The 14,025-nt window shown below is 35.2% G+C and overlaps 1 protein-coding gene across 2 annotated transcripts in view; it reads left to right on the top strand.

Moving 5' to 3' along the window:
• The window catches only part of PIK3CB (phosphatidylinositol-4,5-bisphosphate 3-kinase catalytic subunit beta), an 85,625-nt gene that overhangs the window by 49,587 nt on the left and 22,013 nt on the right, over positions 1 to 14,025 (top strand). For both annotated transcript variants that reach the window (XM_050902797.1, XM_050902798.1), the window contains 5 exons: positions 3,425 to 3,676; positions 4,251 to 4,347; positions 5,264 to 5,394; positions 8,920 to 8,973; positions 10,982 to 11,170. In XM_050902797.1, coding sequence (XP_050758754.1) covers positions 3,425 to 3,676; positions 4,251 to 4,347; positions 5,264 to 5,394; positions 8,920 to 8,973; positions 10,982 to 11,170 — 723 coding nt within the window. The remainder of the gene's footprint in view (positions 1 to 3,424; positions 3,677 to 4,250; positions 4,348 to 5,263; positions 5,395 to 8,919; positions 8,974 to 10,981; positions 11,171 to 14,025) is intronic.

The raw sequence follows: 14,025 nt of genomic DNA, 5'->3' as shown, positions 1-14,025 counted from the left end.
TACATGACTGGGCTACTGACTGTTTTACAGACCACGAGTTGTTAACACATGGGAATTTATTGCACAACTACTTTAAGACCTTACAAGACACTTGCCTGTGAGGTAGAACAACATTCATTTCCTTTATTTTGTTTGGCAATCAGTAAATTATGTAGCCAGTCATGTAGATTAGGAAGAAATTCAATTAGCCATTGAAGTTTGCTGTTCTGATGCTTTATTCAGGATACTCAGTGCGGTTTTTTTCTTTCAAAGCTATTGTTACAACCTCCTTGTATATTAGCAATACTACATTTTACTACATATCTAAATGAGCCATAGTTACAATTTTACTATCTGAGACACTGTGACTGTGGAAATGGATGTCTGCAAAAACAGATGTTTCCCTTTTCTTTGTCTAAACATTGTAATATTTTCTTAACTCTACATTCTGTAGACTCTTAAAGTTTTTAAAAGAAAAGGGAAGGGAAAAGAGAAGGTGGATTCCAGAAGCGACATAGCTATCAAGTTGGTTTGGGGTTTTTTGTTCCATACTTACAAAAAGTGAATTTTGATTAATTTCAGTATGCTTTTAGAGGAAAAAGAAAATACATTGATTTTAAGCTTGAGGAGAAACAGGAAAAATTGGTAGTTCTCTGGTATTGGTGCCTGTGGACGCTTATCTAAATATTATTTAGTATTTTGGATGCTTTTCAGTCTTGAAAACTTTAAAGTCCTGTAGTTACCCAAGAACAAGAATGCATGTAGTAACCTTGCAAGCTTATGCATGTTTCCCTGCATTGTCTGTCTACGCTATTATGGAATTGTCACTATTGAGAACGTATTTGTTTCCTAGTCCTGATTCTAAGGCTGTTTAATTCACTGCCATTGTTCTTTTAGTTTCATTGTGCTTTGGATCAAGCCAATATTCATCCATTTTTGCTGAAACCACCAACAGGGTTCATAAAAGCAGTGTTTGTAGTGGGAAACAAAACATTTGTCAGATGGATAGCACTCCACTAATGTGAGCTGGATTGCGTATTTTCACCTAGAGCACAAGTGACTTCATTCAGCTGCCTAACACCCAATTTTCCAAATACATGACATTTGAAATTGTTTTTCTTTTTGTCTTGCTCTTTGGCTGCACCATCGGTACATACCGTTTCGTTAGTAAAAGGGGAGTGTCAGAATGAAAAGAAGAAAATTAGGATCCGATCCCTTACATTAACAGGATTGGAAATCATAGAATTAAAACTAGCCAAAAGGCAAGCAAATTAGCAATGTGTTCCAACAGTACAATGCTTTGTTACTATCAAATTTTACTTGATCACTTATGCTTTTTATATTAATAAAGTAAAAGAAAAGTCAGGGAAATGTGGGGGCATATAAAGTTATCATATCAGACGATAGCAAGTCAAAGAACAATATTCAAAATTATGCAAATGTGAATTTAAACCCCTGGTTTAAAAAAAACCAAACAGGCAGATTTTAAAATATTTACTGTTGCTGGTGTTAAAGCACAAGCAGATAATACACTAGACGTAATCATGTTTCCATAAGATATCTTTAAGTCAGCAAAGGAACTTGATTATAAATTCAGTTGAACATACAATGAATCTCCAAATGAATTAATAAAGGACCATCTAGTGAATTGTTTCAAGAAGGTTATAAACCAACTGATTTTAATCAGTTCTCTGACGTCAGCCACAGTATTTCCTTTTTGAAGAATATAAGGCTGCAATCTCTAATTACAGAGACATAAAAAACCCTGTAAATGTAATCAACAAGAATTTTGATTGTATATGTGTGTGTATGCATATATTGTTACATACAGGTAGGTACACACACATGTAGTCTGTATACACTTAGATTTCCTGAAGTGAGATTACTTTCATGTGATCTGTTTCATGGATGTTCATGTTGCTGCTCTTAACTCACAGTGGTTCACAGTGGTGAAGCTGTGCATGCCAAAAATAGGTATAGTGGTTTTTATTAGCTTCGCTGGGACTCAAGTGAATGTAGTTTTCTAAACTGAACTTTTTCTTTCAGTGATTGACTGTAAGCTTGGAAATGAAATTGGGATTGTATATGTGTAAGTCAACGAGTCAGTTTAATAATGGATGTTCCTATGGCACCTGTGTCAAGAAGGAGTGTAACCCGTAACAGTGTGTTCTCCAAGGCCTAATACCTCTGCCAGTGCCTATGCTGTGACAGCAGTCTCTTGATCAGTGGTAGCAGTTGTTTCAGAGAAGTCCAGAATGATCAGAGTGGGTGTTATTTGGAGACCATCTGTTGGTGCTACTAATGCCTTCTCCAGGCATTATTCTGGGCTGAAGACAGATTTGCTCTCTAGCATGACCTCGTTTAAACTGTATTACAGTTTGCCAATGACTAGTTTATCTGGGCTAGTTTACGAATGGCGAACTTAGTACTGAGCAGTAGTTGGTGTAGCCAAAAAAGATACATCGAGATTGGGACTGCTTCGATGTTGATCACACTGTTGTGTGATCTGATATTTTGGAAGGTCACCTGAAAGAAGTTGACATATTTCTGTCTCCGTTGTTTGCTCAGGCAACAAAAATAAAGACCTCCTTGTCATTCTTGTTGAAACTATCCAAGAGTATGGATACTTGGAAACATGCAGTTTTCTGTGTACATATGTTGTTAAACAGAAATGCAGAAATGAGCCACATCTTAGCATTGACCTGTAATGTGTTTAATTTCAGTGCCAAAAGCTCCAGCTTCTTTCTCTTCTTGCCCTTCTCCTTTCCTGTTCCTTATTTTTATTGTTCAAGCTAGCTGGTTTTGTTGGTTTCTGGGTGCTAAAGACAAAAAAGAATTCCTGGGAATTATGTACATTGTTTTTATTATTATTATTACAGGTGATTTCTGATGTCAGGGTCAGCAGTGTTCCCTCTGTACATTTTTATAAACAGTTTAAGTAAAAAATGAATTTTTTCTTAAGCTGAAAAAACCCCAAACTTTTCTTAGTTAGAAACACAAATTGGTTCTACCTGGAGATTTGAATTTGTATTCAGAAAATTAGTCTTACCTTTTTCATTCTGCTTAGTTGTTTGTTTCCTACAATTTCCTTCTGTGTTAGGTATGTTAAGTTAGAATCATTTGTATATCCATATATTGTATTTGTTACTACAAATGAGTTGTTATTATTATTAGTCATATGTGGTAATATAAGTAATTCAGTACTGAAAAAATTGGTAGCCAACATTATTTAAACAAATATAATTTGTTTTGGCCAGCAACATGAATAGCAAAGTAAAAAGAATTTGTTCTCATGAATTGTCTGGTTCATTTTAAAACCTCAGAATTAGTATTTCTTTTAAGAGAAATGTTGATGAAATGCATATGTGTATGTTCTGTATAATATTCTATGTAGAATTCTGTAGGTTCTGTGGCAAGCTTAAAATTTCTCATTTCTTTATTGCAGGTTCATGTTAGGGCTGGTCTTTTCCATGGTACAGAGCTCCTTTGTAAAACTATTGTAAGCACAGAAATATCTGGGAGAAGTGACCATGTTTGGAGTGAAGTATTAGAGTTTGAAATAAATGTCTGCGATCTACCAAGAATGGCAAGGCTCTGCTTTGCAGTTTATGCTGTGATGGATAAGATGAAAACTAAAAAGTCAACCAAGGCAATGAATCCTTCCAAATACCAAACCATTAGGAAAGCAGGAAAAGTGGTAATTATTTCATTTGTTTTTCTTGAGTGTACTTCTGAATTATATTGAAATGAGTATTCAGAAATCTTTCGTTGTCCTCACTTTAGTGTTCAAGAATGCAAAATGAAAAAAAAAAATTTTTTTTTAAAAAGAGCATATGTGTTAAGAATTGCACATCCTGGTATGAAAAAAAACATTTCGTACTTCTCAGAGACTGAAAAAGGCGTTAAAATTTTGCTTGTAAGCCAGTTGGCAAATGGCTGTTTAAAGAATTGTATTTTAAAAGGTCAGTTTTGTTCTGAATTCTAGATGAGCTGTGATTGGGAAAACATAAAAAAGTTAGCATCTAGGCTCACATTCAGAGAAATGTGCATTTTTACACTGGCAGAGTGACACCCTTAAAATTAAGTCTTATTGTCCTCCGTGGTACTGGAGTACATACTGAAAACTATACATGTGTTTAACAGCTTTTTTTGAAAGATATCACCATTTAAAAAACCCCCACCCTCTCAATTTTACTTATATTGTAGTGCTTGCTGCATAGTAATGTTCACTGGCATCTTAGTTTCCATATAAAAATTCTTTCCTTTAACAGCATTATCCTGTAGCCTGGGTAAATACCATGGTATTTGATTATAAAGGACAGTTGAAGAATGGAGAACTGGTACTGCACAGCTGGTCATCATTTCCTGGTAAAGTTTAACTTTTAAGATTTGGACTTTAAATACTTATAAGACTAAAGAGTAGTAGTATCAAATAGTAGCATATTTACTATGTGCATGTCTAATTCTCCTGTCATAATCTCTTTACTAGTTATATTTTTTTATGTGGATAAATATATAACGTCTTATTCTCTTTCCTGAAAGTATTGTGTATCAGGAAAGAGGAAGGGCAAGAGTCTGCTTGGAAATAGTATTCTAAAACTTCTGTCTGTTATGGAAGGAAAATCACATAAAAATAGATGCGTGTTTATATCTAGTGTTACGTGTTTTTTAAGATGCAGTTTAGGTTTCGTTTGGTTCCCTGTGCTATGCATCCTAAACTAAATAGATAAGCTGTATTGTATGTGACAGTATTTGTGTCAGCAAAAAATGTGAATTAGAATTTTTTTTTAAGTCTTCCTTCCCTGACATTCAGATTGATTAGTAAGAGTGTCTGAAATCTCCATGTCACTCTTCGTTCCATCCTGAGAAACCCTGTATCAGCTTGGCTGTAGTGCTGAAAGAAAGCTGGCTTAAAACTCTCTTCTTTTTTTCATACTGTTTGATATAGAGGCAGTGTGTATACTTGTTTACGGAAGCTGCAGATCTTACTGGGATTTGGTTCAGTATAGGGATATCTCAGCTTCCCTTGACTGTTAGGTTTATTTGGTAAAGAGAAAATCAGTTTCTCATTGGGTGATAATCCAACATTTGTGAATGTAGGAGGTACGGGTAGTTTATGCTGGAAATGCGGCGCAGCAGCAGGTAGTAAAAGTGCTGCGCAGCAAAACATGCTTCTGTCCATCGTATACAGTAAGCAATTTCTTATTGTGTTTTTGCCTTTCAGATTTTTTAATTTTAATGCAAGCCTGGCCTATAATATTAATTGTTCTGTCTAATGTTTCAGATGAACTTGAAGAAATGTTGAATCCAATGGGAACTGTCCAGACTAACCCTTACACTGAAAATGCAACAGCTTTGCACATTAGATTTCAAGAATATTCAAAACAGCCTATTAATTACCCTCCCTTTGATAAGGTAAGGTATGATGTAGAAGCAGTCGTGAATGCTTATGTGTAAACAGCTATTTCGTCTTTCCTTTCAACGCTGCCTTTTCCACTGAATTCCCCGCTTCCTGCCTTTTAGTTAACATACTGCATTTTTTTAAACTTGCACTGCGTGAGAGCGCCAGTGCTCTGACTGCAGGGTCTTCAGATAGTATTTTGAAGACGTATACTTTTAAAAATACTCTGTACGTAGTCTCTTGAGGGTCAGAAGCATAATCAGTTTCCCATATCAATGATCTTATAAAAAGCGAAACTTATCTGCCATTCTGGAAACCTTCAAACTGTGCTTGCCTGTGATCTGTAAAGATCCGTTATTTCTGTGTACAAAGGTATGTTACCCACTCTTTGGGACACTTCGTTCCTCTATGAGCTAAAACCCTTGTAAGGATAAATAGACTCTTAATACTGTATGAAAAGGGACTTCTGAAGGTCTGCTCTTGAACTAAATCCACTTAAGTTGCCCTGCAGTTTTCTACAGATATGGATAAGAATGTCTGTCTAGAAAGGAAGAATATACTTGGAATACATGTGGTAATGTCTGTAGTGTGAATGCTAGATAGCAAGTTGTTCACAAACCAGCAAATAAAGCTAAGACCAGGAAACAAATAATAAAATAAGTGTTGAAACAGACAGCTAATGATGCATTGAAAAACCAAGGTTTAACTGATACATACATTAGTCTGAATTTTGTTTTTGGGAAGGTTGTTAACCACTTCGAGAACTGCCTTTTTTCTTTTTTTCTTTTTTGAGGGTTTTGCACCTTTGGGGGGCATGAACAAAAAGAAACGACCAAGCTTTGTCAGCTTGATCAAAGAGGGATTTTGGGTTTAAGTTTCATCAAAATGAAATCAAATAACAAGACGGGGGTTTTGTTTTGATTTTGGGTTGGTTTTTTTTTTCTTTCCCCCTCCTCGTCGGCACAGTACTCATTCTTGTATTAAAACAGCACTGGAAATGCCTTAAGAGCTAAAACAGTACTGACTAATTGCTGCCTTAATTATGGTTGACCAGTTTACTCTTCGTACTGGACATATTTTAGTCAGTTTTGTTATTGGTTTATTTGTAATGCTTTAAGTTTTTTGCTCATTACACTGTATGTATTTAATTTCTAAAGAAATTAATGTGCGTATAACATTAATGTTCTGTAAAAGTATGTTTCTTAAGTAATCACATATTTGTTCTAGCTCTCTTGCTCCTTTTATTTGTACCTGCGATACCAAGTTTTCAGTATGTTAAAATGCTGGGGTGAATACAGACAAAAGATTTTACTGAGTAAGTTACCTGACGTATTGGCATTAAGGTAGTGTCTGACGGTCTTCATCATCCCTTGTAACTTTCGTTTGGCTGCTGGCTTTTTTTGTTTTGTGGCTTTGCCCCCTTCTTGAACTGTACCTCAGAAATTCTGCCTATCAGATAGAGGAAAATCCCAGAGCATCTTTATAAAGTGATTGCAGAGCTGGTAATGAAACATTCATTGAAAGCATTCAAATTTGAGGAAATGCTACAAAATGTGCCTTTTTTTTTTTTAAGCAGTTCTTATTTTTTTTTTCCAGTAACTTGTGCTACTTGCAATTCCCTAGAGTTAAGAATCTGTTTTGCAGTATCACTGGGAAAATCTGAGCTCTAAACTCTTTGATAATTCATTCCATTTCTGTGGGTATACTGAAATTTCTCCCTCAGAAAAGAGAGTAAGATACCCAATCTCTGAAAGATTCTTTTGGTGAAGGTACTGTTGAATCAGGAGTAACATTGTAGCTGCTTGAATTATATCAGCTGAGAATCTGTTTTTCAAAATTGTCTAGGTGAGACTTGCTTGGTGTATGGCTACTTTAATTTTCCCAGTGTTGTTGCTTGTTTCTGCCAAGAAAAAGGAGAATTGGATGCCAAATCTTCATTTTAAGAAACGTAATGTGCAAAAATAGATAAATCTTTTTGATCATAGCATCAATCCACTTGCAGTGAAAGCTGTTTGGGGCTGAGTGATCAAAAGTACCTTGACAAGTGATAAGAAAACTGTTGTCTAATGCAGGAGCCGTAGATTGGGCTGGTTAATGATCAGTGCTGCTGACACGCCGAGGGGCTCGTAGTTCAGTTGAACAAAGTTGGACTTGCAGAAACTTTCAAAGTTTATTTGCAAACAGAGTAACTCTAAAAAGCACAAGGAGGCAAGCATCAAACATAGAATTAGGACATTGTGGGTTTGTTTATGCATGTTTTCACGCACAGCATGTAAACAAGCTTTGTAGCCAAGTAGCAGATGTAATATGTCATATTAATAAGCATTCCATACAGAGAAAGAAATAAAACAAGTTAGTATGCCTTTTTAAGGATTTTAGCTGCTGGGTATTTATGCTTTGATTATTGTAGTCTTTTGTTTTTTCTCATATTGCCTGAGTAAAGACAATACAAGTCTTGCTGAATCTGTGTCTGGGGGTTATGTTACATTCCTGGGTGATGGGAGAGGCAGACCTCTGAGGGAAAGCAGATGATGTAGTTCAGACTTCTTTCTTAATTGATATTTCATTTTATGAATTGTTCCTCAAAGCAGCAGCATCTGACAACTGTAGATATACCTACCTGACCAGTTCAGCTGGTCTAATTAGCTTAGGCAGTCACCATTCTAACACATCTCTGTTGGTTGCGGTAGTGTGCAGAATATAGTCTGAAGAACTGTATTTACGTCTATGCTTAACTACCCATCATGACTTATTACATGAACTTCAAAAACTAAGTAGAATGTTCAAAAGGCCAAAAAAAAGGAGCAAGAGTAACTCGGAGCTGAGCTTATGGGGAGATGTTGCTTTGCTGATAACAAAAGTAGCAGTCCTTGTTCCTGAGAGTGGCTGTATGTTAACTGATGCTGAGAGCTTGTTGGTGGAATATTCACTTTATCATTAAATGCGTTCTTGTTGGAAGCTGGTTGTTCATGACGTTACACAAGGGAAGATCCTAGACTTACAGAAGTAACTGGAAATGCTGATTGAGATCACATGGGTGATCTGAGAGGATGGTGAAAGGACTAAGTTTGTGGATTCGTACTGAAATAGAGGGCTGGAAGTGTGGACCTGTGCGTAACAGGTATGAGTCATGGAAGCAGTGCCCTTAAAAATGGCAGAAGTAGAGATGAGAAAGCAAAGGATAATGTAGAGTTGAGGAATTGGTTTGCTGCACTGAAAAATAAGGAGGAAATGCAAACAAAAACAGAAAACAGGACACTATAGGGAAGACTATTTAGCCCAGGAGTGGTGAAGAAGACGACGACGACAATGGAAGTAATTATGAGCACTCCTATTCCTGATCTCCATAGTCCTGTAGATTAGAAAAGGCACACAGCATAGAGGTCCATGTTATACCACTGTATATACAAAATAATAGTGTTGTAATTATCTAAAAGCTACTAAAATTTCCTTATCTGCTTCATTTCTATAATATTTATTCTTTCAGTGCAGTCAGATTTGTTTTTAAAACTAATGTATTTAAAAACATCTTTTTGCAGATACTTGAAAAGGCAGCTGAGATTGCAAGAAGCAGCGACAATGCTGCAATGGCGGTAAGCATCTGCTAAAGACTATTTTAAAATTTTCTGGGGTTTTTTGGTTTTTATCTTCTACATCAGTCTAGAAATAAATGAGTCAACTGCTCAAATAACGACAGTTCTGCTGGCTCTGTGTTCTTATGTAATTCACTTTGGTGAACTGCCTTAAAATTCAGGTATATATCCACTTTTTCCAATGTGTTTTGGACTTCTTGGCTGTTTTTTGTCAAAAAGCACAATTGCTTTACATACTCTATGGATTTGGAACACAGCTAAGATTTACATTAGATCTGGATCTGGAAAACATTCCTAGGCTACATAAAATATTGCTGGAAAATTGCTCAGTTTTATCAAGTATGATGATTTGCTTGATTGTCAGATGTTTTCAAATAAGCTCTCTCAAAAATGGTCATTGATCTGTAAGATGTTGTTTCTTAAATACGATGGTTATGTGCTCTGCTTGAGGAACTGGATAGTTCTAACTTGAGGACAAATTTTGAAAAGATCACCAAAACCTGAAGGTGTTTTCTTTGTATTATATACAAAAATACAGAAGATTGCAATTTACGATGGTGAAAGCACAGTCAGATCAACAGTAATAACAACTGCATTTTATATAAGAATAAAGCAGTTAATTGAAAAATGTGTCAGTTACAATACCAAGTGCCTAAAGTGCTCAGGAACAGTGAAAACTCACCGCTACTTTGCGTGCAAACAACTTAGTGTACAAATAATTGGAAACCTTAAATAGCAGCATGCCAACTTGACAGTATTGTGACTTTTAATTTGAAAGATTAACATTTTCAGATACAAGGAACACCTTATTGTCAAGACTGTTTACTTATTTTGATACAGAAACATTATTTTGATACAGTGTGTACTTAGTTTTACTAAACAAGCATTGCAATCCAGCTAGCTTTTTAAATTCTATTCACTCCTAAAGAATTTATACTTAGGTGGTACTTCTACATGAAAATATTTACTTAAAACATTTCAGCACAATACAAGGCACGTATTTCTAGAAGGAGCTAAACTTAATTTCTGTGTGCCGCAGATATTTTTTTTTTTTGGTCACGTGGGAAACCTGTGCAGAATGTTATTTGATGAGAGCTGTTTGTTTCTGCTGTGAATCTTAATTGATTTTGCCTACCATTTCTTCTGAACTTTCCTTTGTTTTCTTATTTTCCATTAATGTAAAGACCTTTGACCTACCTCTTAATTATGTAGAAACTTCTTCAGCTCTGTGAAGATAAAGTTGGCTTCGGTATTTAAAGCTTGCCATATTGTTTTTCAAAATATGTATTGAAACTAATTTATTCCCTTCAATGACTACCTCCTTACCCAGAAGCAGCAGTTTCTTTTGTCTCCCATTAATTTATGGGATGCTGTTGTTGCTGATATCATTGCTTTAATTTCTGCCCTTGCGGTTTGCATAAGGGCATGGCTGGGAACAGAAGGTATTAACTGAGCCAGTGTGAAGACTCATTCATACAAACTGATTAACATTAGTACCAATTCTGTGAATGTCCCAGGGATATAAAATCGAGCAAAATGTCTGGAAAAGACAAGTCTGGATTAGAAGACAAAAAAATATGTGTTTGTATACTTGGCAAATGTACTTCCCTTTGGTTATTGTTGGAAAAGTATTTTTTGGCTTTCAATTTGAAGAAAAAAACGTACATATATCTATTAAATTTGCTCACTTGAAAAACAAAAGGAGAAAGTATATGCATCCTAAATGAAAGTTCTCCATGTTAGAGTTGGAAAAAAGAAATATTGCCATCTAGTGTCATTAACTCTAAAGTTTAGTTACTTTTTCAGAAACTTCTGTACACTGAATTATGAATCTGTTAGTTACCGATCTTACAGCTTAAGAAATCTGAAAGGAAGGCATAGTAGTCATTCCCCTGTGTTTCATAAGTTTTATCTGGTGGTGGTCTTGGTGTAGGATTTCTAGTATTTGAGCTAAAATATAAGAATCTTACTGAAGATATCAAAACATTATAAATTTCTTATTTTCTAGGGTCGAGGTGGTAAGAAGTTTTATATTGTGCTGAAAGAAATAATGGAAAGAGATCCTTTGTGTCAACTCTGTGAAAATGAAATGGATCTTATTTGGACTTTGCGATATGACTGTCGTGAAAATTTTCCACAATCGCTGCCAAAACTGCTGCTCTCTTTAAAATGGAACAAACTTGAAGATGTTGCTCAGGTAAGGGAAAAGACAATGATGGTAGGGAAAAATGCTGGAGTCAAATCATGAGCAAATAGGGTTTCTTTCCCAAGCATAGACATTTTGAAATAATACTATTGTATAAACCAAAGTTCATTGTATACCTTCTGTGGCCTGGACACATAAGAAAGAACTTATTATCTTAAAAAAACAAAAACCAAAACCCAAAATGCATTTCAGAGGTCCTCTGAATGATGAGAAAAGCACAGCAATTATTTATACAGGCTAATTTTAAAGTCTTGTGATCAACTTTGATCTTAAATGCAAGGAATTTCACAGACCTCTTGAGATCATCTAGTCCAGCCCCTGTGCTGAAGCATGGTCAGCTAGAGCAGGACTATGTCCAGCTGAGTTTTGAATATCTCCACCGATGGAAACTCCACAATCTCTCTGGGCAACATGTGCCACCGTTTGACCACCCTCACAGTAAGAACTTCTTTTATAAGGTTATTTTAAAAAAAAAAAAGTTTTAAGTTTCTAAATCAAGATCTGAAATAAAGCTTCTTATAAAAATTGTTAAACTGCTCAAAGACTATAAAAATCCACATCTCTGACTGGGTAATTTAAACCTCATTGAGGCAGACAGATGATTTTTCAAAGAGGTATGATAACCACTAGTGGTACAAAATACTTCATTCTCATCATGTTGACTGTTGACCAAAGAGAGTCTCTTTAAAGTAACTGTAAGTAATTAAGGAGTTGAAGACTGGTGCTGTGATACAAGATTACATTTTCAGTAAAATTGTATCATTTGTTTGCTGTATAGATGTGCAAGGTTATTTCACTATACTGGAAAGAAGTTGGTGTAGCTGCCTTTTTCTGTATTTACCCAAATAGAATCCAACTCTTGTGACACTTTTTTGGGAATAGGTGGAACCTTGATACAGGAAAAATTATGCGAGTTTATAGTGAGACCATTCCTGCTTGATAGACTGACTTAAAAGTAATAAAATAACAGATTCCTGGATTTGTATTGAAACTTTTTAGTCTGATTGTGTACAGAGCAGGTTGGGCAAAACTCTGAAAGTCTTGGCCAGTGTTAATAAGCACAGTACTCGCTCTAAGGGGTGAACCCAGACGTTCATCTGCTTATCCTGACAGAATTGCACATTTAAATGATGCTCAACTTCTTGCAGACTGTTACACTGAAATAATAGATACGTCTTTCCACGAGCCCCATTTTTTTAAAAATTTTAAACTTTTTTTTTTATTTTAAAAAACTTTGAGCTAAAAAGCATTTGCTGTGAAGGATTATGATTGATAGTATAAATTTCTATTCTAGCTTAATATTCTGATCTTCGCCTGTTACAAACTAGGTGTTCTTGCAAGAAAGGGAAACCACTCCATGAAAACTCGACTTCCGTCTAGTCATCATGTGATTTTTGTGATTATCCAGTCAGTCAGAATCTTAGTTTGCCTCCAGCATAGTGTTTGTTTTCTGTTATATCCTTCCTACCAGCTAGATGTATATGTTCTGTGAACTTCTAAAAATAAATGGAATTTCATCCTAGCTCGTTGTCTGTGCCATGAACACGACACTAACAAAATGTAGCACCCACACATTCCTTGCTCACTCGTGTTCTTTCACGTGCAAGAATCCTTTGTTCCTTAGTAATTCCATTACATGCTTCTGAATTTATTGTTCGTTATTAAAAACTGTAGAAATATAAGCAGGTATTTGTTTACTCGTTAAAATATGTGAAGGAAAAGGCATTCTGATTGCTTGCTAGGGGCTTTGAAATATGGGCTTTGGTAGCAGAGTTTTGAAAAGTTATTTGGAGTATGGATATTAGCTGACAGCTCAAAGTCTTTAAATTTGGGAATATTGAAAAATATGTATAGAGCATTTTATTTAAACAGATCGCTGGAAATACATAGTTATCTTGCTTGTTACTGTGTACTTTCTGGATGGAATGTAGTATTTATGTTTGCTTACGTATAGACAATAGTGTGGTTTGTATTTTAATACTGTTTTTGGCAGAAAGAATAGTCTATCTGAAAAATGAGATCTTATCCTTAAACGTGCCAAATATTTCTGTAATACATAGACATGTAAGTATTCCCACTGACTTACCTTCTCAGGTAAGGCAAGACAGCCTCATGAATTTTATGAATTCCAAAATTAGCAGGACTCATAATTTACCTCTCATTAAAATTAAATGTATATAGTACTAGCTGTATGTTGCAGTATTTGTGCTGCTACAACATGCATGCCATGGTACTAAAAGTTTTTTTTAATGCCTATTGTTAGCTATAAGTATTTCAGGAAAAGTCTTGACACTTAAGGCAAAAGTTTAAAAAAACCAAACCCCAAAAACCAACTAAACATCAGCTCTTTATAAGAAAAATTAACTAAATAATTATATTCCTGTTTCTATTAATGCATCTCAAAAGTAGTAAGGTTTTTTAGAAATGGAGTATTATATTTGATTGTAGACCAATCTGTTGTTCAGTGGTCCATAAAGTAGTTGTACAATGGATTAAAGCAGTTTTCTTGTAGTATTTACCATATAGATTTCATTCAAGCTCTCATTGTATTGCAGTATTTTAGTAGAATAGTTGCACTGAAGGAATTCTGAAGGTGTTTACCCTCACTGTTGCCATAACCTCCTCGCTCACAGAGTAGTAGGGTGGCAGAACTTGTTAGCAGAATTCACAGGCAGTATTTATTCTCAAACCAGAACTTAGCCATTATTTAAAAAAAAAAATCCACCCATTTTCAGTGAAGTGACACTATCATTAATGAGAACTAGAGAAAGGACAGCTAATTTTTGAAATAATTGAAATAACTGGAATAAAAATATTGGCCTGTGCTTAATTGTATTGTCTCTTAT

This window comes from Gymnogyps californianus, chromosome 10, assembly GCF_018139145.2.
Source record: "Gymnogyps californianus isolate 813 chromosome 10, ASM1813914v2, whole genome shotgun sequence".
Taxonomy (NCBI): Eukaryota; Metazoa; Chordata; class Aves; order Accipitriformes; family Cathartidae; genus Gymnogyps; species Gymnogyps californianus.
This window is presented reverse-complemented; position numbering and strand designations above follow the sequence as displayed.